This window comes from Schistocerca piceifrons, chromosome 9 (genome assembly GCF_021461385.2).
Source record: "Schistocerca piceifrons isolate TAMUIC-IGC-003096 chromosome 9, iqSchPice1.1, whole genome shotgun sequence".
Taxonomy (NCBI): domain Eukaryota; kingdom Metazoa; phylum Arthropoda; class Insecta; order Orthoptera; family Acrididae; genus Schistocerca; species Schistocerca piceifrons.
In genome coordinates, this window is record NC_060146.1 from 163,642,038 (window position 1) to 163,665,329 (window position 23,292).

General features: G+C 44.0%; 1 protein-coding gene across 1 annotated transcript in view; it reads right to left on the reverse strand.

Annotated features, from left to right (window-relative positions):
• Positions 1 to 1,757: 1,757 nt before the first annotated feature.
• The window catches only part of LOC124716804 (actin cytoskeleton-regulatory complex protein PAN1-like), a 60,215-nt gene continuing 38,680 nt past the window's right edge, over positions 1,758 to 23,292 (reverse strand). The window contains exons 5-7 of the mRNA XM_047243353.1: positions 22,905 to 23,204; positions 18,287 to 18,613; positions 1,758 to 1,856 (exon numbers count right to left, since the gene is read on the reverse strand). Of these exons, the coding sequence (XP_047099309.1) occupies positions 1,758 to 1,856; positions 18,287 to 18,613; positions 22,905 to 23,204 (726 nt within the window). The remainder of the gene's footprint in view (positions 1,857 to 18,286; positions 18,614 to 22,904; positions 23,205 to 23,292) is intronic.

The following is a 23,292-nucleotide window of genomic DNA, read 5'->3' on the forward strand; positions in this document are numbered from 1 at the left end:
ACCATGGCCCACCGAAGAGTACACACCCTGGTGAATAGCTTCAGCCGTGGGCCTGTAGGAAGCTAGATTGACATATCAATGGATTGTCACACATGGTGCACACTTTGTATTGGTGGTGTGTCGCTGTTTTCATCAGAGGTCTATGGAATATTGACAAAGCTGTAGACCAGGTTCGACGCGTTATGCCAGCAGCAGTGGCCGGCCGCTACATCATACAGGGAAGAAATCCACGCACACCTGCTGCGTCATCTGCTTGCAGCAGATGTGTGCCTCTGGCCAAGCAACCACTGACACCGCAACACTACCCCCGTGTCGTGAAAGAGTTCACTGGGGAATGGAATGGCTCTCTGTTGTCTTGAGTGATGAGAGTACATTCTGTCCGCATGCGAGTGATTGATGTACAGGTGTGTGGCGTAGACGTAGTGAGGTGTCTATTCCAGACTGCATTCGCTCACGACAGACAGACCCCACCCCAGATTCATGATCCGAGGGGCCATTGGGTGTTTCTGCATTGTAAAGTAACCAGCGTCCGGTACATTCCATGCTCTGTTATCTCCATGCTACAACCGTTTCTTCGACTTGAGGGTGGTGTGCTCTTTCAGCAGGACAATGCACGTCCACATATAGCGTACTATGGCCAGCGAGATCAAAAGGTCTCTCGCCAATGGAACAGGTGTGGGAAATAATGAAGTGGGAAATAGGATCTGCAGGAACCATTGGTGAATTGCAACAAAAGGCGTAAGGTTGTTGGGACATTTTATCACAGGATGCTATGCGGCACGTTGACGACCATTTGCTTGTGAGGATACATGCCTGAATTGTCACCAGAGCAGTACACATTGATGCGGTAGTTTCAGCGCCCTTTACTGCGACATGTGCGTTGCATTTGGTCTGAATTTTCGCCATATATGGAATTGAAACGTGTACGATAAATAGCAGAGACTAGAATAGAAGCTTTCGAAATGTGATGCTACAACAGAATGCTCAGGGTCAGATGGGTAGATGGCATATCTTACGAGAGGGTACCAAATCGAAACGAGGAAAAATGAAATTTACAGCACGATCTGACTAAAAGAAGAGATACGTTATTACGACAACTCCTGAGGGGTCAGGGAGTCATCGATTTGGTTATGGAGGAAGACTTAGGCTTGAATGCAGTACTAGCGTTCTAGTGAACTGCAGTAGCTAGGCAGGACAGAAGGGACTTGCATAGGATACACTGGTGTTCAGGATTCTCTCAAACCAGTATTTGGACTGAAGGCTACAGGAATAACAGATTATATTAGACTATGATAATCACTAGTCCTTAACTACGAATTAGGTCGTCACAATGTCATGGGAAAAATATATACACAGCACACACACACACACACACACACACAAACGCGCGTACACGCAATTTGATGAACATCAAGAAACTTGGAGTACTTATGTTGACTACATTTAAATTATAATATTGTGGTCCTCACCAAAACATTCATGTCGCTTACTTTTCAATGGAGGTGATTAGCGTTCTCTTCAGAGAATTACAGACTTAGATAGTGTGAATAGTAGGAACACATCACGTTGGTCTCCAAGGAAGATGTTAAAACATGTAATTGGCCTGGGCCTGAATAAACGCCGTGTGCATCTTACGCTATTCAGATATCCACTAAAGATCTCACATCAGAATGAATATGGTATGTGGAATAAAAACTGACTAATTTTATTTGTCACATTCACGAGTGAGTGTTTACAGAAGGCGCTATGGCCGCTTCTCAGACGAAGATGGCGCCGTCGTCTTCCTTGTTGTCGCCGTCTGTCCGACCGGGCACGTAGCTGATTGGACGCGTGATCCCCGGTGGTGCTGGCGGTGCCTGAAAACGAAAGCAAACGTTGAAACCCTTCCTCGGTTGCTGTTACTGTTGTTCTTGATGTCGTCTTTAGTTTCCATACTGATCTGATGTGGGACTTTGGTGACAACATGTACAGATTTCAAATGGTCTTGAGTGTCTCACTAAATGATTAACCTTCGGTCTATGTTTTTTTTAAATTGTAAGTCTAGGATAAAGAAATAACAACTGTGCTTAAAACCGTGCGTCCGCTGAATCTCTCCACAGCGGCAAGGTTGGCAGGACATACAAGTCTCGCCAGCACGTGTTACGTTGACCTGAAGTGGCTGGGTGGCTATAATAGTGTTGCATGTGCAATGCACCTATTAGTTGTGTTATTGTCCAATTCATGTGTAAGCTGAGTGTAGTGAGAATGCCTACCATTGCAGAGAGAGCGTTTTTGGAGATAGAGTTTTTACGTGCAGTGGGCAACTTTACGGAGCATGTGAGGTAACAATTTAGATTCCGTTTCCCCGCTTCGGGGTGACCTCATCGTGACAGTGTAAGTGATTTAACTCGCAAATTCTGGGCAACAGGTTCAGTTCATCATGCCCCATGTACTGGAAGGCTCACAATTTTAACAGAACGGAAGATTGACGATATTTCGGACATCACGTTGCAGAGACCAACAAAATCAGTGAGGAGATTACAGCAAGGGCTAAAGTCTCTTCTACGACAGTACATAAGGCCGTAACAAAAGAACAGGGGATGAATCCATATAAAATCACTGCTGCGCAACAATTACATTGTAGAGACCATGTGAAACGAATAGAGTATTGTGGTTTCAGCCATTTGTTAACCTTGGTGTTTTAGATCGAAACTTTTTCACTGATGACTTGGTTTCACCTATCTGCCTACATTAGTTCCCAAAATTGACAAATTTGGTCATTAAGAAATCGTTGGAGAGAGAGTAATTACGAAATGTCTCTGGTTCCTGTACTCGCTATATCTGTTTCTACCAGACTATCTTCTATGGGGTGTGACTGTATATCAGAATAAGCCAAAGACAATAGATGAACTGAAGGGAGCGATAATTGATTGTCTACATTATATCACACGTGAAACATTGGTGAAGGTATTCGCAAATATATGTAAACGCATTGAACTATGCCTTCAAGAAAGAGGAAAACGTTTCCAGCACATACAGTGGTGTTGGTGGGTGCAGTGTATTTAAGTGTAATTAATATAATTAATTTCGCTGTTATAACTGAAATAACGTTAAACCCCATCTCCCAATGTAACTGCAGCCACTAGCAATGAATCCTGTCCCAAAGCTTATGGAGTGGCATGGCTCCTGGCAACATTATGCACCCCGCAACATTATGCACACTTGGAGCTCGTCACTGCAGAGAGATTTTACGGACGCACTGTACACAGGAACTCTCTATCCTCAAACTATGTTTCCTCACTTATGATTCAGCCTGTATGCAGGGTGTATCATCTATGTGAAAGCTGGTCCAGGTGAAAATATTTCACCCATGACCCGCAGTTGGACAATGCGATATATGCATTGTAGCCCACCAGCCCTTCTTGCTACTAACGTCAGGCGACGTGTAGCACACACCTTTCGCCCAGGAGGGTCTGTAACTTGGCTTCTGAGAGCACCTGTTCTCGGAGTCCTCATTGACGAAATTTCAGGCCAGTCAGACGGGGTTCTTAATCAAATAGTTTCCATTCCATTTGCACTTTTACTAACGAGGACAGTAAATGATACTGAAGTCATTAACAATTATCCCCCTAAACGGCTCGTTTGCGGACTCATTTAGACGGAAATTTTTCATTTTACTGTAATAGTTTTTCACACGTGTAATTTTTATATGTATTCATGGTGTCTGTCCTTTCAGACATGTCAAATAGAATGGACACCACACATTTATATAAATGATTCAACTTAACCACCTTCAGTCTGGATCTACATCTACATCTACATGGATACTCTGCAAATCACATTTAAGTGCCTCGCAGAGCGTTCATCGAACCATCTTCACAATTCTCTGTTATTCCAATCTCATATAGCACGCGGAATGAACGAACACCTATATCTTTCCACACGAGCTCTGATTTTCCTTATTTTATCGTGGTGATCGTTTCTCCCTATGCAGGTCGGTGTCAACAAAATATTTTCGCATTCGGAGGAGAAGGTTGATGATTGGAATTTCGTGAGAAGGTTCCATCGAATCGAAAAACGCCTTTCGTTTAATGATATCCAGCCCAAATCCTATATCATTTCTGTGACACTCTCTCCCAAATTTCGCGATAATACAAAACGTGCTGTCCTTCTTTGAACTTTTTCGATGTACTCCGTCAGTCCTATCTGCTAAGGATCCCACACCGCGCAACGGTATTCTAAAAGAGGATGGACAAGCGTAGTGCAGGCAGTCTCCTTACTATACCTGGCACATTTTCTAAGTGTCCTTCCAATAAAACGTAGCCTTTGGTTAGCCTTCCCCACAACATTTTCTATGTGTTCTTTCCAATTTAAGTCGTTCGTAATTGTAATACCTAGGTATTTAATTGAATTTACGGCTTTTAGATTAGATTGATTTATCGTGTAACCGAAGTTTATCGAGTTCCTTTTAGCACTCATGTGGATGACCTCACACTTTTCGTTATTTAGGGTCAACTGCCACTTTTCGCACCACTCAGATATCTTTTCTAAATCGTTTTGCAGTTTGTTTTGATCTTCTGGTGACTTTATTAGTCCATAAACGATAGCGTCATCTGCAAACAACCTAAGACGGCTTCTCACATCGTCTCCCAAATCGTTTATATAGATAAGGAACAGCAAAGGGCCCATAACACTACTTTGGGGAAAGCCAGAAATCACCCCTGTTTTACTCGATGATTTTCCGTCAATTATTACGAACTGTGACCTCTCTGACAGGAAATCACAAATCCAGTCACATAACTGAGACGATATTCCATAAGCACGCAATTTCACTAAAAGCCGCTTGTGTGGTACAGTATCAAAAGCCTTCCGGAAATCCAGAAATACGGAACCGATCTGAAATCCCTTGTCAATAGCACTCAGCACTTCATGTGAATAAAGAGCTAGTTGTGTTTCACAGGAATGATGTTTTCTAAACCCACGTTGACTGTGTGTCAATAGACAGTTTTCTTCGAGATAATTCATAATGTTTGAACACAATGTATGTTCCAAAATCCTGCTGCATATCGACGTTAACGATATGGTCCAGTAATTTAGTGGATTACTCCTGCTACCTTTCTTGAATATTGGTGTGACCTGCGCAACTTTCCACTCTTTGGGTACGGATCTTTCGTAGAGCGAGCGGTTGTATATCATTGTTAAGTATGGAGCTAATGCATCAGCATACTCCGAAAGGAACCTAACTGGTATACAGTCTGGACCAGAAGATTTGCTTTTATTAAGTGATTTAAGTTGCTTCACTACTCCGAGGATACTTACTTTTACGTTACTCATGTTGGCAGCTGTTCTCGATTCGAATTCTGGAATATTTACATCGTCTTCTTTTGTGAAGACATTTCGGAAGGCTGTGTTTAGTAACTATGCTTTGGCAGCACTGTTTTCGATAGTATCTCCATTGTTATCGCGGAGAGAAGGCATTGATTGTGTCTTGCTGCTAACATACTTCACATACGACCAGAATCGCTTTGAATTTTCTGCCAGATTTCGAGACAAACTTTCGTTGTGGAAACAGTTATAAGTATCTGTGGACAGGTGGTGGTAGGTGGGGACGTGGGTCAGCTGGGAGGTGTGGCAAGACAGTCCGCGCGACTGCAATAAACTTTGTGTTCGGGTGGTGCGGTGGTTAATGTAAATGCCTAGTAAGAAAGAAAAAATGAATCAAATGGCTCTGAGCACTATGGGACTTAACATCTATGGTCATCAGTCCCCTAGAACTTAGAACTACTTGAACCTAACTAACCTAAGGACATCACACAACACCCAGTCATCACGAGGCATAGATAATCCCTAGAACTTAGAACTACTTAAACCTAACTAACCTAAGGACATCACACAACACCCAGTCATCACGAGGCATAGATAATCCCTAGAACTTAGAACTACTTAAACCTAACTAACCTAAGGACATCACACAACACCCAGTCATCACGAGGCACAGAAAATCCCTGACCCCGCCGGGAATCGAACCCGGGAACCCGGGCGTGGGAAGCGAGAACGCTACTGCACGACCACGAGCTGCGGACAGTAAGAAAGAGATCCCGGGTTCGAATCCCTGTCTGGCACACGTTTTCAGTCACCACTGCTGATTTTATATGAAGTCCGGATGCAGCTGACATCAATAGTCCCTTCCCTTTCTTTTCTGTTCTCCTCCTCCACTTTCAATTTTCATAATACGTATCATTTTTTGTATACAGACACAGGAAGTAACAAAAACCACACTAAAAAACTTTCATAGGTTATAAGCGTGTCTTGGGTAATGTGTTTAGTATAGAAACTCATTTTCAGAAATGTTACCATATGAAGGCGATAAAAAAGGGTCTATTATCAGTGTTGGATGACATAAATGAACATAAATTCAAATCCTTAATTAGTTCTTCAATTCACTCTACCACATCTCCAAGTTTGTTGGCATTGTTATGTGTACGAGATGAACATTAATGGAACTGACAAACTGTAGGTACAGATTCCACAGTTGTTTGTCCTGGAGAATGAAAGTTCCTCTGGCCATGTGCCATGTGTTCCTTGTGGTCCGTATTCATGTTGGGAACAATCAAAGATGTTTGTGTACAGCCAAGATGCAGCACGGTCCAGATGCAGCATGGCTATACAAATACAGGTACCCTCACAGACATCAACCACAACACACAACATTTTATTCCTTTTTTGAGTGTTCGTGTTATTATGGGCTCGGGCAGTGGACTATGCATACAGCCAGACACCACACTTGCTAGGTGGTAGCCTTTAAATCGGCCGCGGTCCGTTGGTATACGTCGGACCCGCGTGTCGCCATCATCAGTGATTGCAGACCGAGCGCCGTCACACGGCAGGTCTAGAGAGACTTCCTAGCACTCGCCCCAGTTGTTCAACCGACATTGCTAGCGATGGTTCACTGACAAAATACGCTCTGCTTTGCCGAGACGATAGTTAGCATAGCCTTCAGCTACGTCATTTGCTACGACCTAGCAAGGCGCCATTACCAGTTACTATTGACACTGTAAAACATGTACCGTCAAGAGCGATGTTCACCATTTATGGATTAAAGTTAAGTATTCCACAGCTACGTCCTTTTTTGCTAGTCTAATTTCCTTGACCTGTTCCAGACTTCACGCCAGCCTGGGTGAGCTAAAACGCGTGCCTATCGGCTTCCTCTTGTAGTACCGGGTTGGCTCTCTTGCCAATCCACAACACATTGTGTGTTGCAGGCTGTGTGATTGATACAGCGTAATGTAAACAGCAGAATGGTCCGTACTCATGTTGGGAACAATCAAAGATGTTTGTGTACAGCCAAGATGCAGCACGGTCCAGATGCAGCATGGCTATACAAATACAGGTACCCTCACAGACATCAACCACATCACACAACATTTTATTCCTTTTTTGAGTGTTCGTGTGATTATGAGCTCGGGCAATGGACTACGCATACATCATATCTGGAGGACCGGGTTCCACAGGATATTGAGACAAACCATAGTACAAGCTCCAGGCAAGTCGCCCACCAACGCGGTGTAAGCCAAAGTACGATTATGCTTATCTTGTATGACAACTGCTGCATCCCCATCTCCTGCAATCCCATGGAGGCCCCTTCCAACGTATGTTGTGACGTGGACATGACGGAACTCTGTACTGTGTTCCAGGACGATGTGTTGTTGCAAACATACTCTCCATTTCTGGACACATGTTCATTGGACCTTTTTTCTTCCATTTCGATTCAGAAATCTGTCACTGCAGTTTACCGGTTTCATTAATGTTTACCCTGGATATTGAGTGAACACACTGCCTGACAAAAACATTAAAGAATCCATGTGACATGTTCAGCGTTCAACATAACTTTGTGCATGTACTCTCCATCGGTGGGTATGTAAATGATTACTGATTAGAGTTACTAAAGTGCGCTTCACTAAAATCAGTGTGTTCTCTAAATTTAAAGCCAATCCTCAAGCAATAAGAGCTCATTTACTAGAATACAAGCTTTCTGCTTATGATATTAACAGAAACAGAACCACTCTCCACAAAGCAAAATAAAAAGGCAGATTATTAGATATTCTAGAAGAAAGTGAAAAATACACTCACATGACAAACCAACCGGACAACATAATGAACAAACAGAACTACCTTATACGATGTATATACAAAATTTCAACGGTGTTTTAACCGAATAATTTTAGTCGGGAGTCTATGTTCTGAAAGGAAAATTGTCTAATTTGGTGTGATATGTTGGATTATTTTGCAATCTTATATCTTTTGATTATTCTGCCTTCACATGCCTATTATCAAACAGTGTAATTTACACAATTATATGAATGCATGTCACAGATATAGACGTATATATTATCTTAGAAATAACAAAATACAGGTAATGTAGACTCCTTGGACTGTCAGTTTCATGTTTACTCTATATGACAGATATCAAATGTTAGTGCCTAAAATTTGACAGCAGTAGCATAGATGACAAACTGTGCACTGTGTTATAGGTCATATTTAAGATCCTGTCGTATTGACAAACAAGCATATCATTGCAATTGAAGTGCATAATGTAAGGAGACTTACATTACAGCTATAAGTGCACAGTTATCATTTCACAGATATCGATGAACATATAGTTGTTTGTCCCTCTGTATCACATGGCACTACTCATGGGTTACAAACCTGAAAACCAGTTTTGGAAAATGAAACATTTCTAGTGCAGCTCTTGATGTATAGAAGAGGTCCGTTAATGAATATCTGGAAGTTGTGGATCACTAAACACGCAAGACTGATGAACTCTGGCAGAGCGGTGAAGGAGTATAGAATGACATAAACGTATCACCACATGAGCTCATTTGAACTTGGCGAACAACTATGTTCCAGCCTTTCCGACTGCATGAAGTGGCACCTCTGTGTACTGTATGCCCACAAATCACTTACAGATGTAACCATACTACTACACGGTACGTGCATGACTAATAGAATTTGGTTATTTACGACGGCAATCCAGAAAGTAACAGACGTTTTGGTCTTTGGCGGCGTTGGTCGGGTCTACAGCCGCCATCTCGGTGCCGTAACGTTCCCACACTCACAAGGGGAGGCCACGACGTTTGGAACGCGGATTTACTGCAAACTTCGTACACTCGTAGTAATACATGAGGACAACAAAATGTGTAAGCAGTTGCGCGTACTTCTCAAGCGTTATTGAGAAAATCGCAAGATAATTTCGGTCTTCAAATATAAACCTGTGCATGGCCATTTTTACCACGAAGAGCCGGCAGCCGAGTGGTCAGTGTTCAAGCTCTGTAATCGTTGGGTTGCTGGATCGAGTCCCGCTCGTCAGTTTTTTTATTTCTAACACAGCCATTTTCTTTACTATCTATATTACAGTTGATGTAATGGGAAAAATACGTGTAATCGGATGAACTTTTATTAAATTTACTATGTTATTTGGCAGTCTACAAATTTTTGTTATCACAAATAATATAATACTCATAACTACCGAATAGCAAACGACCAAACGCATAAAGTGATACTGAAAATGTATGCTTGTCCGTGTCTTCAAAATTGTTCGTACTGAATCGAAAGAGAACGAGAAATTGCTTCTCTTGAAGACGCTATTAAAATACATTCGATACTGCATGACAAATGATCAGCGCCGATTTTTAAGGAAATGCTGCGTTATGCATGGTTTGCTCCATATTATCGGCTGAAAGAGAGGTTTTTGAAAATGTTAACGAGTTTTGGTTTTCCACGGAAAACCTCAAAAGAGCTTGCGTGTGCGGAAACATAGCATTTATTCAATGCAGCTAGTGCCGTTTACCTTTGTTTTTCATGTTTTCACGAAAAATACCATCCCGCAACTTGTACTCGTAATGTCGAAGGCGACGATTAATTGTATATCTTTCGAAAGCCGTCTGTGCCGGTCAAAACTTGGAGATAACAAGTCGTTTCGGGCTCCTTCCAGGTATAAGGGATTTCTCAAATCACGGACAAGCGTAAATTTTCAGTATCACTTTATGCGTTTGGCCGTTTAATAGTCGGTAGTTGTGAATATTATAATATTTGTGATAATAAAAATTTGTAGGCTGACAAATAACATTGTAAATTTAATAAAAGTTCATCCGATTACACGTATTTTTCCCATGCATCCATTGTAATATAAATAGTAAAAAAAAGACTGCGTTAAAAATTAAAAAAAACGAACTGATGAGCGGGACTCCATCCAGCGACCCAGCGATTACACTGCTTGAACGCTAACCACTTTTTTCCCTTTTTTCTTCTTCGTTGTTGATCGTTGTATTTGGTCGTTTCTGACGCCACATGGCATGCGGTCAAGTTCCTTTGTTGATCCTTCCACTCAGTTTTTTGTTACAGAGGCCAACCAGCTCTCTGACCGAACACGCTGAGCTACCGTGCTGGCGTACCACTCGGCTGCCGCCGCTTCCTGGTAAAAATGGCCACTCACTGGTATATATTTGACGACCGAAATTATCTTGCAATTTTCTCAATAACGCTTGAGAAAGTACGGCCTACTGCTTACACATTTCGTTGTCCTCGTGGAGTACTACGAGTGTACGAAGTTTGCAGTAAATCCGCGTTCCAAACGTCGTCGCCTCCCCTTGTCAGTACGCAGCCAGCGGTGGTAACGGGTGGACTATGTTTCCGCTACTTTGCTTTTTGTGACGTGTTAAAATGTGCGCTGCAATAAAAAATCCCACCCCTTGTGAGAGGCGTTTTGTGATTAGGCTTTCATTGGCAAAAAACTGCAAACCAATTGAAATTTATCGCGTCGTTTTTGATGTGTACAGAAAAGGAATAATGACTGAATGTTAAATGAGAGGCCGAGAGGTTCTAGGCGCTTCAGTCCGGAACCGTGGTGCTGCTACGGTCGCAGGTTCGAATCCTGCCTCGGGCATGATGTGTGTGATGCCCTTAGGTTAGTTAGGTCTAAATACACTCCTCGAAATGGAAAAAAGAACACATTGACACCGGTGTGTCAGACCCACCATACTTGCCCCGGACACTGCGAGATGGCTGTACAAGCAATGATCACACGCACGGCACAGCGGACACACCAGGAACCGCGGTGTTGGCCGTCGAATGGCGCTAGCTGCGCAGCATTTGTGCACCGCTGCCGTCAGTGTCAGCCAGTTTGCCGTGGCATACGGAGCTCCATCGCAGTCTTTAACACTGGTAGCATGCCGCGACAGCGTGGACGTGAACCGTATGTGCAGTTGACGGACTTTGAGCGAGGGCGTATAGTGGGCATGCGGGAGGCCGGGTGGACGTACCGCCGAATTGTTCAACACATGGGGCGTGAGGTCTCCACAGTACATCGATGTTGTCGCCAGTGGTCGGCGGAAGGTGCACGTGCCCGTCGACCTGGGACCGGACCGCAGCGACGCACGGATGCACGCCAAGACCGTAGGATCCTACGCAGTGCCGTAGGGGACCGCACCGCCACTTCCCAGCAAATTAGGGACACTGTTGCTCCTGGGGTATCGGCGAGGACCATTCGCAACCGTCTCCATGAAGCTGGGCTACGGTCCCGCACACCGTTAGGCCGTCTTCCGCTCACGCCCCAACATCGTGCAGCCCGCCTCCAGTGGTGTCGCGACAGGCGTGAATGGAGGGACGAATGGAGACGTGTCGTCTTCAGTGATGAGAGTCGCTTCTGCCTTAGTGCCAATGATGGTCGTATGCGTGTTTGGCGCCGTGCAGGTGAGCGCCACAATCAGGACTGCATACGACCGAGGCACACAGGGCCAACACCCGGCATCAGGGTGTGGGGAGCGATCTCCTACACTGGCCGTACACCACTGGTGATCGTCGAGGGGACACTGAATAGTGCACGGTACATCCAAACCGTCATCGAACCCATCGTTCTACCATTCCTAGACCGGCAAGGGAACTTGCTGTTCCAACAGGACAATGCACGTCCGCATGTATCCCGTGCCACCCAACGTGCTCTAGAAGGTGTAAGTCAACTACCCTGGCCAGCAAGATCTCCGGATCTGTCCCCCATTGAGCATGTTTGGGACTGGATGAAGCGTCGTCTCACGCGGTCTGCACGTCCAGCACGAACGCTGGTCCAACTGAGGCGCCAGGTGGAAATGGCATGGCAAGCCGTTCCACAGGACTACATCCAGCATCTCTACGATCGTCTCCATGGGAGAATAGCAGCCTGCATTGCAGCGAAAGGTGGATATACACTGTACTAGTGCCGACATTGTGCATGCTCTGTTGCCTGTGTCTATGTGCCTGTGGTTCTGTCAGTGTGATCATGTGATGTATCTGACCCCAGGAATGTGTCAATAAAGTTTCCCCTTCCTGGGACAATGAATTCACGGTGTTCTTATTTCAATTTCCAGGAGTGTAGTTCCAAGTGTAGGGGACTGATGACCTCAGATGTTAAGTCCCATAGCGCTTAGAGCCATTTGAACCATTTGCTAAGTGAGACAATGGGTCTTTGACTTTAAAAGTGGCCGTACCGGTCTTGACGATGAGAGCTGCAGTGGCAGGCCTAGCCTTGTGACTAGGAACTGGTGACGAAAATCAACGACAAAATTCAAAAAATCGTCGTTTCACGATTACGGAAACTTCGCAATATTTTATCCAAATTTCACAGGGTTTGGTGGTTGAAATTTTGGCAGACAAGCTCGGTTACCACAAATTTTGTGCTAGGTCGGTTCCCAAAATCCTATTGGAAGAACACAAAAAACAGAGAATGGCTGCAGCGCAGACCTTCTTCGAAGATAACGATAAAAATGGTAACAAAGTTATAGATCGTAACTGGGGACGAGACTTGACGGAAGCAAGTCAGCTACGAAACAAAAAGGCAGTCGATGGAATGGGGACACACAAATTCTCCCGATAAACCAAGGAAGTGTTTGCAATCGCTGTCGGCAGGAAAGATCATGGCTATGTGCTCTGGGATTCTAAGGGAGTGATTCTCGCTGATTTCCTTGAACGAGGCACAACAATTAACTCAGAAAGGTATTCAGAATGAGATTTTTCAGTCTGATGCGGAGTTTGCGCTGATACGAATCTTTGTGGCAGATTAAAACTGTGTGCCGGACCGAGACTCGGACTCGGGACCTTTGCCTTTCGCGGGCAAGTGCTCTACCAACTGAGCTACCGAAGCACGACTCACGCACAGTACTCACAGCTGTACTTCTGCCAGTACCTCGTCTCATACCTTCCAAACTTTACAGAAGCTCTCCTGCGAGCACTTGCCTGCGAAAGGCAAAGGTCCCGATTCGAGTCTCGGTCCGGCACACTGTTTTAATCTGCCAGAAAGTTTCATATCAGCGCACACTCCACTGCAGAGTGAAATTCTCATTCTGTAAACATCCTCCAGGCTGTGGCTAAGCCATGTCTCCACAATATCCTTTCTTTCAGGAGTGCTAGTCCTGGAAGATTCGCAGGAGAACTTCTGTAAAGTTTGGAAGGTAGGAAACGAGGTACTGGCAGAAGTAAAGCTGTGAGGAGGGGGCGTGAGTCGTGTTTGGGTAGTTCAATTCGTAAAGCACTTGCCCGCGAAAGGCAAAGGTCCCGAGTTCGAGTCTTGGTCCAGCACACAGTTTTAATCTGCCAGAAAGTTTCAGAGAGGTATTATCAAACACTGACAAAGTTAAGGCGGGCGACACGAAACAAGCGTCGGGGAGAACTTAGGCCATTATTATTTTTTTTTTCCAGGAGCACGCCACGTCCGCAGATGGCAAGTTGTACTCGAGAGCTCCTACAGGGTTTTGGATGGGAAGCGTCTGATCATCCACCAAGCAGTTCGGGTTTGGCGCTGAGCGACTACCATCTCTCCGCAGCAATGAAGACATGGCTCGCTACACAACGCTTTGACAATGACGCCGAAAAGCATGCCAGTATAAACCAATGGTTGCAATTGCAGACGGCAGATTTCTGCAGACAGTATTGAAAAACTTGTGCCACGGTATGATAAGCGCCTCACTTTGAATAGCGATTATGTTGAAAGACAGCTCAAAAGAAAGCCTTTATAATGTGTCTAATAAAACTGGTTTTCCATACTGTTAATTTTTTTTTTTTCAAAACGTCTGTTACTTTCTGGGTAGCCCTCGCACTACTTGAACTGTGACGGAATTTGACGGTTGGTTCTCTGCGTTTCCTCCTTGCCTGTAGCGCGTTCCTTTTGAAATTCCCGCTTCGCGCTCTGCTGTTTCCTTACCCTAGCCAGAGGGCGCTGTGGCTTTGCTGCAGCCGGCTGCCTGCCATGTTTGCGGGAGATCGTCAGTCTTGAGGAGGGACTGTGACTGCGGGCGTCTGGGAGCGTACAGGAGCCCACGCCGTTTTGTTGATGGTTTGGCGTGACTCGCGTCAGGTGTGATGCATCGTTAAAGCCGTGATAGCAGCCAATGTCACTGTCTTGTTCGTAGATGGATCGAGGGGGATGAGGCCTGGTTGTTCATTGAAACTCCTGTCCTACGGATGTCGTCGGACTTAAAATAAGACGTTTTGACCATTCATTTGCGTTATTTGCAAGCAACTGGGTATTCCGGCGTCTACAGTAATTCGGCGAAGATTAGTTGTTTCGTCGGTGTGTAAATGAACAAGGAGCAGTTTATTTAATGTTCACTTTATGCTCCTGTTCTAAGTGTGCTGTTTGCGACAGTTAACTTGATTCTCATTTTTGTCTGTTGACTTTGAGCGCATCGTGAAATACTGGATCCAAGTAGTGACTTTCAATTACTTAGCTGGATTCTTGCTTTTCCTAGTCACGACGCGTGTAAAACGGCAAAATAGACTTGTATACCTTAACTTGGTCCCTCAATTGCGTTGTCTCAATAACAGAGCCTAACCTGTTAAGTAATTAAGGCTTATGGTAAACAAAGGTATTTAACTACGTTGTTTTAAAATATTATATGAAATGTGCCAATGATTTATGTTGCGCTAGCTGACTCTGGGGTATGAACGGATGTGTTGGCACGTCTGCCGTGTAAGGGAATCCTGCTAGTTTTTATTACCTTCTGACCAGGTTCCTTGCTCGACACTTGTCTTTAAATACGCCGCTAATCTGGTTAGCGTATGTTGTGGCTATTTTAAATTAATCGCTGCTCAATAGTCCAACACAGTTTGTCGGCCGCCAGAAAGCGTGTATGTGTTATTTATTCCTTCATTCTAGTCAATCTATAAGCATGCTATTCTTAGTTTATTACACTAGGTAGCCATTAAGTTGCCATTTTTGACCTGTTTACATGGAGTGCGGGTCCTTTGAGTATAGATTTGTCAATTTCCAATTTATAGTTTTTGCACCAGTTTTTAATTGTGCTTATGCTCGTATATGTTACAAAAAGGTACGGACAAACTTTCAGGAAACATTCCTCACACACAAAGAAAGAAAATACGTTATGTGGACATGTGTCCGGAAACGCTTACTTTCCATGTTAGAGCTCATTTTATTACTTCTCTTCAAATCACATTAATCATGGAATGGAAACACAGAGCAACAGAACGTACCAGCGTGACTTCAAACACTTTGTTACAGGAAATGTTCAAATGTCCTCCGTTAGCGAGGATACATGCATCCACCCTCCGTCGCATGGAATCCCTGATGCGCTGATGCAGCCCTGGAGAATGGCGTATTGTATCACAGCCGTCCACAATACGAGCACGAAGAGTCTCTACATTTGGTACCGGGTTTGCGTAGACGAGAGCTTTCAAATGCCCCCCATAAATGAAAGTCAAGAGGGTTGCGGTCAGGAGAGCGTGGAGGCCATGGAATTGGTCCGCTTCTACCAATCCACCGGTCACCGAATCTGTTGTTGAGAAGCGTACGAACACTTCGACTGAAATGTGCAGGAGCTCCATCGTGCATGAACCACATGTTGTGTCGTACTTGTAAAGGCACATGTTCTAGCAGCACAGGTAGAGTATCCCGTATGAAATCTGGCGGTGAATCGAGGAAGTACAGTACATACTGACGAAACTAAAATGAGCTCTAACATGGAAATTAAGCGTTTCCGGACACATGACCACATAACATCTTACCTTTATTTGTGTGTGAGGAATGTTTCCTGAAAGTTTGGCCGTACCTTTATCTAACACCCTGTATATGGGTGGAATCTAAAATTTTTTATTGCTGTTGAGCTGTACTTATGTCATACCGAGAAGAAAGAAACTTATTGGAGGTTAACTGTCGCCGTAAGGTGCTGTGGACGGTGCACTTTCCTGTAATTCATTTTAATGCTCTAGTCAATGTGTAAACTTGTTAATTATTTTCTCTTTACATGGAGTGTGCCTACCCTGATGCTGTGACTGTTTGATAACCAGTTCTTTAACGCTGTGAGTAGGCTGCTAAGGTTTTTATATTGGTAACGCCACGTAGCGCTCTGTATGAAAATAACTGGCTGTGCTGTGTGCAGTGTGCGTGTGGTTTGAGGTTTTCGGGCGCTAAACAGCGTGGTCATCAGCGCCCAAACGCAGAGAAACGGGAACACATGTGGTGAAGGGACGAAGACGGACGGTGAATAAGGAGAACGGCTAAAAGACACAGACCTGACGCAGTTCCAAATCCTCACATACAGAGGCAAAACAAGAGGAGACGAAGCGCACTAAAAAAGGAAACACAAGGAAAAGAGAACAGAAATCGAAGTGAAACTGCTGTGTGCAGTCTGTGGCTGGTTAGCATTGTTGTAATACTCGCTATTGTAGTGTTGGGCAGTTGGAGGTGAGCCGCCAGCAGTGGTGGATGTGGGGAGAGAGATGGCGGAGTTTTGAGAGCGGATGATCTGGACGTGTGTCCATCAGAGACAGTAAATTTGTAAGACTGGATGTCATGAACTGATATATATATATATATATATATATATATATATATATATATATATATATAATATTTTATAACTTTTGGACACTATTAAGGTAAATACATTGTTTGTTCTTTATCAAAGTCTTTCATTTGCTAACTATGCCTATCAGTAGTCAGTGCCTTCAGTAGTTAGAATCTTTTCTTTAGCTGGCAGTATTGGCGCTCGCTGTATTGCAGTAGTTTGAGTAACGAAGATTTTTGTGAGGTAAGTGATTCATGAAAGGTATAGGTTATTGTTAGTCAGGGCCATTCTTTTGTAGGGATTATTAAAAGTCAGATTACGTTGGGCTAAAAATATTGTGTCAGTTTAAGCACAGTCATTTATAATTTTTCTAAGGGGACGGTTCAACACGCCTACGTGAATATTTATATTTATGGGAGAACTTAAGGTGTGTCCCCCTGTTGAACTTTAACTAAAGTGCAGAAAACTGAATCAGGTGTTTATTATTGTTCTAGTGCTATTACGAGAGCTTACGTTTTGGAATTAAAAATAAATAAAGTATTGGAATTTTTTTTATTATATACAGATGAAAGCCACACTTAAATACTACTTTTCTACATAGTTGCCATTTAAATTAAGGCACTTATCGTAGCGATGGACGAGCTCGGAAATTGCTTCGTAAAATTCGGCCGCCTGCGCCTTCAACCACGTGGTTACCTCTTCTTGAAGCTGTGCGTCGTCATCGAAACGCTGCATAGCCAACCACTTCTTCATTGCTGGGAATAAGTGGAAGTCGCTCGGTGCCAGGTCTGGACTGTACGGCGGATAAGGAAACAACTCCCATTTAAAAGATTCGAGAACTTCACGAGTGGCATTTGCCGTGTGGGCCCGGGCGTTGTCGTGAATCAGGAAGATCTTTGAGCCCAACTTTCCCCTGCGCTTGTTTTGTATTGCTCTTCTGAGGTTGTGCAGAATTTGACAATAACTTTGAGAGTTTATTGTAGTGCCTCTTTCCAGGAAATCCACAAAAATCATACCTTTTCTGTCCCAAAAGAGGTAACCACGTGGTTGAAGGCGCAGGCGGCCGAATTTTACGACGAAGGAATTTCCAAGCTCGTCCATCGCTACGATAAGTGCCTTAATTTAAATGGCAACTATGTAGAAAAGTAGTATTTAAGTGTGGCTTTCATCTGTATATAATAAAAAAAATTTCCTATACTTTATTTATTTTTAATTCCAAAACGTAATGTACTTTGTGGATAGCCCTCGTATCTGTCAAGTATAGCACCCGAAATTTTCTTGGCCTGTTATCAAGTGTTACAATAAATGAAAATTGCAGTGGAGCGTTGCGCTATTTCAGTTGTTCCCGTGATTTCCTACCTCCGCATTGGTTAATCTACACTCATAATATTTAAATGTTTAAATATTGCAGGGAGGTGCATGTGTCCCACCACCCCTGGCTGGTGTCGCAGTGTCAGTGGTCGGCAGGGTAGACTCACCGTGGCCGGCAGCGGCGGGGGCGGCGAGGGCGGCTCCCCGGCGTCCGGACCCCCGGAGGCGGCCCTTCCGGCGGCCCTCAGGCTGAGGGCGGCGTGTCCGGCGCCGCCCACCAGCTGCCACGTGCCGCGGCCCACGCCCGCCCTCTCCAGGGCCTTCCCAGACTCCTCGCCCTCCGAGGAGCTCGACGACGAGGACGAGGACGTCGACGACTGCTTGTCTTTTTTCTCTTTCTTCTCTTTCTTCTTCTCTTTCTTCTGGTCCGCCTCTTTCGCCTTCTCCTCTCTGTCTTCTTTGGCCACAGGCGGCTTCGGTGGAAGTGGAGGAGGCTGCAAAGATAACAACATTGACACTGAGGTGACAGAAGTCATTTGATAGCGGTATGCTCATATGCAGAGGGTGGTAGTATTACGTACAAGGGCAGTGCACTGGCGAAGCTGTAACTTGTACTTAACTGCATGAAGAATGTAGGTATCACACCAGCCTTAAATACATGTATTTCAGCGTAACATTTGGAATAGAATGGTTTAGAAAATTCAGGGTGGTTTATGGATAAACTGAGATCAACAGATGAATAGAAATCATTTAGTGCATGCATTCCTCTCAATATACAGATGGGTTACTTGGAAGATCTGAAATGCATTATAGTGAATTTAAAGGAAGAACTCATTTTAGTATCAAGTGGAATTGGGAGCAATGCATACATCCAGGGAGACACCAGTCCTTAAGAGAACAAGATTCTGCTTGACAAATTAATTTGAAAAATGCCCCATAGCTCTGTAATCGATGAGGAATGCTTGCAACTTCTGAAAATAATTGATATTGGCATTCAGTTGCCTCTAAATTTCAGATCATGGGATCTATCTGAATATCCTCTATTTCTGAATGCGTATTGACAGCTGGTATTTAATTGCCTCTAAATTTCAGATCATGGGAGCTATTTGAATGTACTCTACTTCTGAATACATATTGACAAACGTGGAGTAGTAAAACGTCAGTTCAATTAGAAACACTTCAAGTTACCACACTCGTACTTCAAACCAATAACAATGCAAATCTGAACCATGATTTGGCTGAATTTGGTAACTTCATTTTAACAGATTCAAAAGTTTGTTAATTCAGAGCTCTACCCTTATGGCAATTTGTAACAGGATTTGCCGAATAATGTCTACACCATGCTGTTTGATATTCATGCAAGGATCTGTCCAACGTACTATGTGGGTGTAGAGAATGATGGTGTCTGCTCAGTCCAAAGGAATTTAATAAATTAGCTTCAACCGTAGTTATAGATTGTTCAAAACAGAATAAAAGTGTGAAGACTGGACTGATTGATGTCCTTATTCAGTTCGAAGCCTCTAAAAAGTTCTCAGCAAACGTACCAGCACTCTAATTAATACTCCACAATCACTTAATTAACTACTGTCCACATACAGGAATTCTGCAAAGCCTTGTAAAAACTGGTAAGTGCCATATCAAATCCTAACCATTCCACTGTGGCATCTCAAAATGCGAACATTCTAACTGGTGTACAAGGCTTCCTTGATGAATATGGCCAGTTTGTATTTAAGGATGTCACTTTCATCATTTTCCCAAACGAGGGTCACATTAGCAGGACTTATTAACAATTATCATTTAGAGAATACCTTTCAGAGACGTGAAATATATCATGAGACTTAAAGGTGCTTTAGGGTTAAGTCAAAATCGCACAAGGATAAAGTCAGACTGCCATCACTACGAATTTTTGATCGTATTGACTCAATCGCTTAGATAGTGTCGAACCGATATGGATACATGATATTTATCAGAATTTCGGAGTTACAAATCTAGAAATATATGAGTGTCCTCCATTATACCTCCTTAGGACGAAGATGAAGAAGAATTGGTTTGTACATGCATTAGATAATGTAACATTCCATTAAGTTGGGTAAAAAATAAGTGCCTTACCTTAGAACAATTTCTTGTCTTATTATTTCACCCATGGCGTCCCCCTAGCACTCCCCACCACAGCCACAGGAACAGCATCATATATCTCCAACCCTGATGAAAGCTGCATCCCTACTCATGGACTTCACCCCCTCCCAATGCTCCCGCAACTGAGACAATATAAAGTGGGCTGGCAGCACCCATTTTACTTCATTCCGCCTGTAACATTTGTGTTGTCAGCATTAATAGCATCTTCGTCACAATGATGTGCTCCAGCAGTTGCAGTAGCAGTGGTAGTGGCAACAAACGATAGCATCTCGAATAGGAGGATGATACTATGCCATGGCTCCTTTAATGTAACGCACTTCAGAGGAAGACTTACGGGTTACTTTTTTTAATTTAAATATGTGTGTGTGAGTGTGTGTGTGTGCACGTGTGTGTGGGTGCGCATTTTCACGTTCTACTTAATGAGCGCTGTTTTTAAGATTGTTGAATGGTGATGATGGTATAACAAGGCAGTTCTTGGCTTTCTACATCTACATCTACATGATTACTCTGCAATTCACATTTAAGTGCTTGGCAGAGGGTTCATCGAACCACAATCATACTACCTCCATTTCATTCCACTCCCGAACAGCGCGCGGGAAAAACGAACACCTAAACCTTTCTGTTCGAGCTCTGATTTCTCTTATTTTATTTTGATGATCATTCCTACCTATGTATGTTGGGCTCAACAAAATATTTTCACATTCGGAAGAGAAAGTTGGTGACTGAAATTTCGCAAATAGATCTCGCCGCGACGAAAAATGTCTTTGCTTTAATGACTTCCATCCCAACTCGCGTATCATATCTGCCACACTCTCTCCCGTATTACGTGATAATACAAAACGAGCTGCCCTTTTTTGCACCCTTTCGATGTCCTCCGTCAATCCCACCTGGTAAGGACCCCACACCGCGCAGCAATATTCTAACAGAGGGCGAACGAGTGTAGTGTAAGCTTTCTCTTTAGTGGACTTGCTGCATCTTCCAAGTGTCCTGCCAATGAAACGCAACCTTTGGCTTGCCTTTCCCACAATATTATCTATGTGGTCTTTCCAACTGAAGTTGTTCGTAATTTTTACACCCAGGTACTTAGTTGAATTGACAGCCTTGAGAATTGTACTATTTATCGAGTAATCGAATTCCAACGGATTTCTTTTGGAACTCATGTGGATCACCTCACACTTTTCGTTATTTAGCGTCAACCGCCACCGGCCACACCATACAGCAATCTTTTCTAAATCGCTTTTCAACTGACACTGGTCTTCGGATGACCTTACTAGACGGTAAATTACAGCATCATCTGCGAACAACCTAAGAGAACTGCTCAGATTGTCACCCAGGTCATTTATATAGATCAGGAACAGCGGAGGTCTCAGGACGCTTCCCTGGGGAACACCTGATATCACTTCAGTTTTACTCGATGATTTGCCGTCTATTACTACGAACTGCGACCTTCCTGACAGGAAATCACGAATCCAGTCGCACAACTGAGATGATACCCCATAGGCCCGCAGCTTGGTTAGAAGTCGCTTGTGAGGAACGGTGTCAAAAGCTTTCCGGAAATCTAGAAATACGTAATCAACTTGAGATCCCCTGTCGATAGCGGCCATTACTTCGTGCCAATAAAGAGCTAGCTGCGTTGCACAAGAACGATGTTTCCTGAAACCATGCTGATTACGTATCAATAGATCGTTCCCTTCGAGGTGATTCATAATGTTTGAATACAGTATGTGCTCCAAAACCGTACTGCAAACCGACGTCAATGATATAGGTCTGTAGTTCGATGGATTACTCCTACTACCCCTCTTAAACACTGGTGCGACCTGCGCAATTTTCTAATGTGTAGGCACAGATCTATCGGTGAGCGAGCGGTTGTATATGATTGGTAAGTAGGAAGCTATTGTGTCAGCGTAATCTGAAAGGAACCTAATCGGTGTACAATCTGGACCTGAAGACTTGCCCGTATCAAGCGATTTGAGTTGCTTCGCAGTCCCTAAGGTATCTACTTCTAAGAAACTCATGCTAGCAGCTGTTCGTGTTTCAAATTCTGGAATATTCCATTCGTCTTCCCTGGTGAAGGCTTTGCTAGCATTAGAGAGATAGTCCCTTGATGTGAATTCACATGTTGGTCACATCATCTCCGGACCCTGATGGTGATGATGGTAAGTAACTTAGCTATTTATATGTGTATGTCCATGTATGTTTAACAAGTACCATTGTTTTCTTCTAGTAAACTGAGTGCCCTCAATGAAAGGCAGACAGTGTAATACATTATGGGCCACTGCATTCATGATTAGTCAGCTTACACATTCACAGAGTTCGATGTTAGATGATGAATTCAATCAGAGATTGCTGCCTCCTGCCTCTGACAATTTGCATGTGAATGCTAGAAGAGAAGCTCGAGGGGGGATACACACTCAAGAGGCATTCAGCAAAGGCTGAGCTTTTGTGTTTTGGATATGTCTGTCTCTCTCTCTCTCTCTCTCTCTCTCTCTCTCTCTCTCTCTCTCTCTCACGCTCTCACTATACGGATATGTTTGTGTGGGTGTCTCGCTCTCACTACATGTGTGTGTGTGTGTGTGTGTCTGTGTGTAAACTTTCGATACTCGTAGACTAACGCTGTTTTTACACAAATGTTGACTGGTTTGGACCTACCATCCCCTTGGATGGCATCGTCTGCACACACAGCCGGGCCTTGGCGATTGGCAGTGCTGACTTCGCCGCCCGCACTGGTGGCTTTCGCACCGCCGGCTTCACCTGCATCTGCGCCAGTGGCTGCGAAACAGTCCGCGTCCGGGTCTTCACGACCGCTGGCGCCCGCACTGACTGCATTGCCAGAGATTGGCTCCGCACTCTCTCTTGCGGCAGCATCGTCACCTGCGCCATGAGTGTCTGTGTCACCATCGACCGCACACAGACCAACATGAGCATCATCAGTATCTGGGCCATCGACATCTGCAAGGGGATTCTGTAGGCCAGCAGTAGCCTCTCTGGCCATCTGTTAGTGATGATGAGGGTCAGATGCTAATTCGAGTTGCACTTT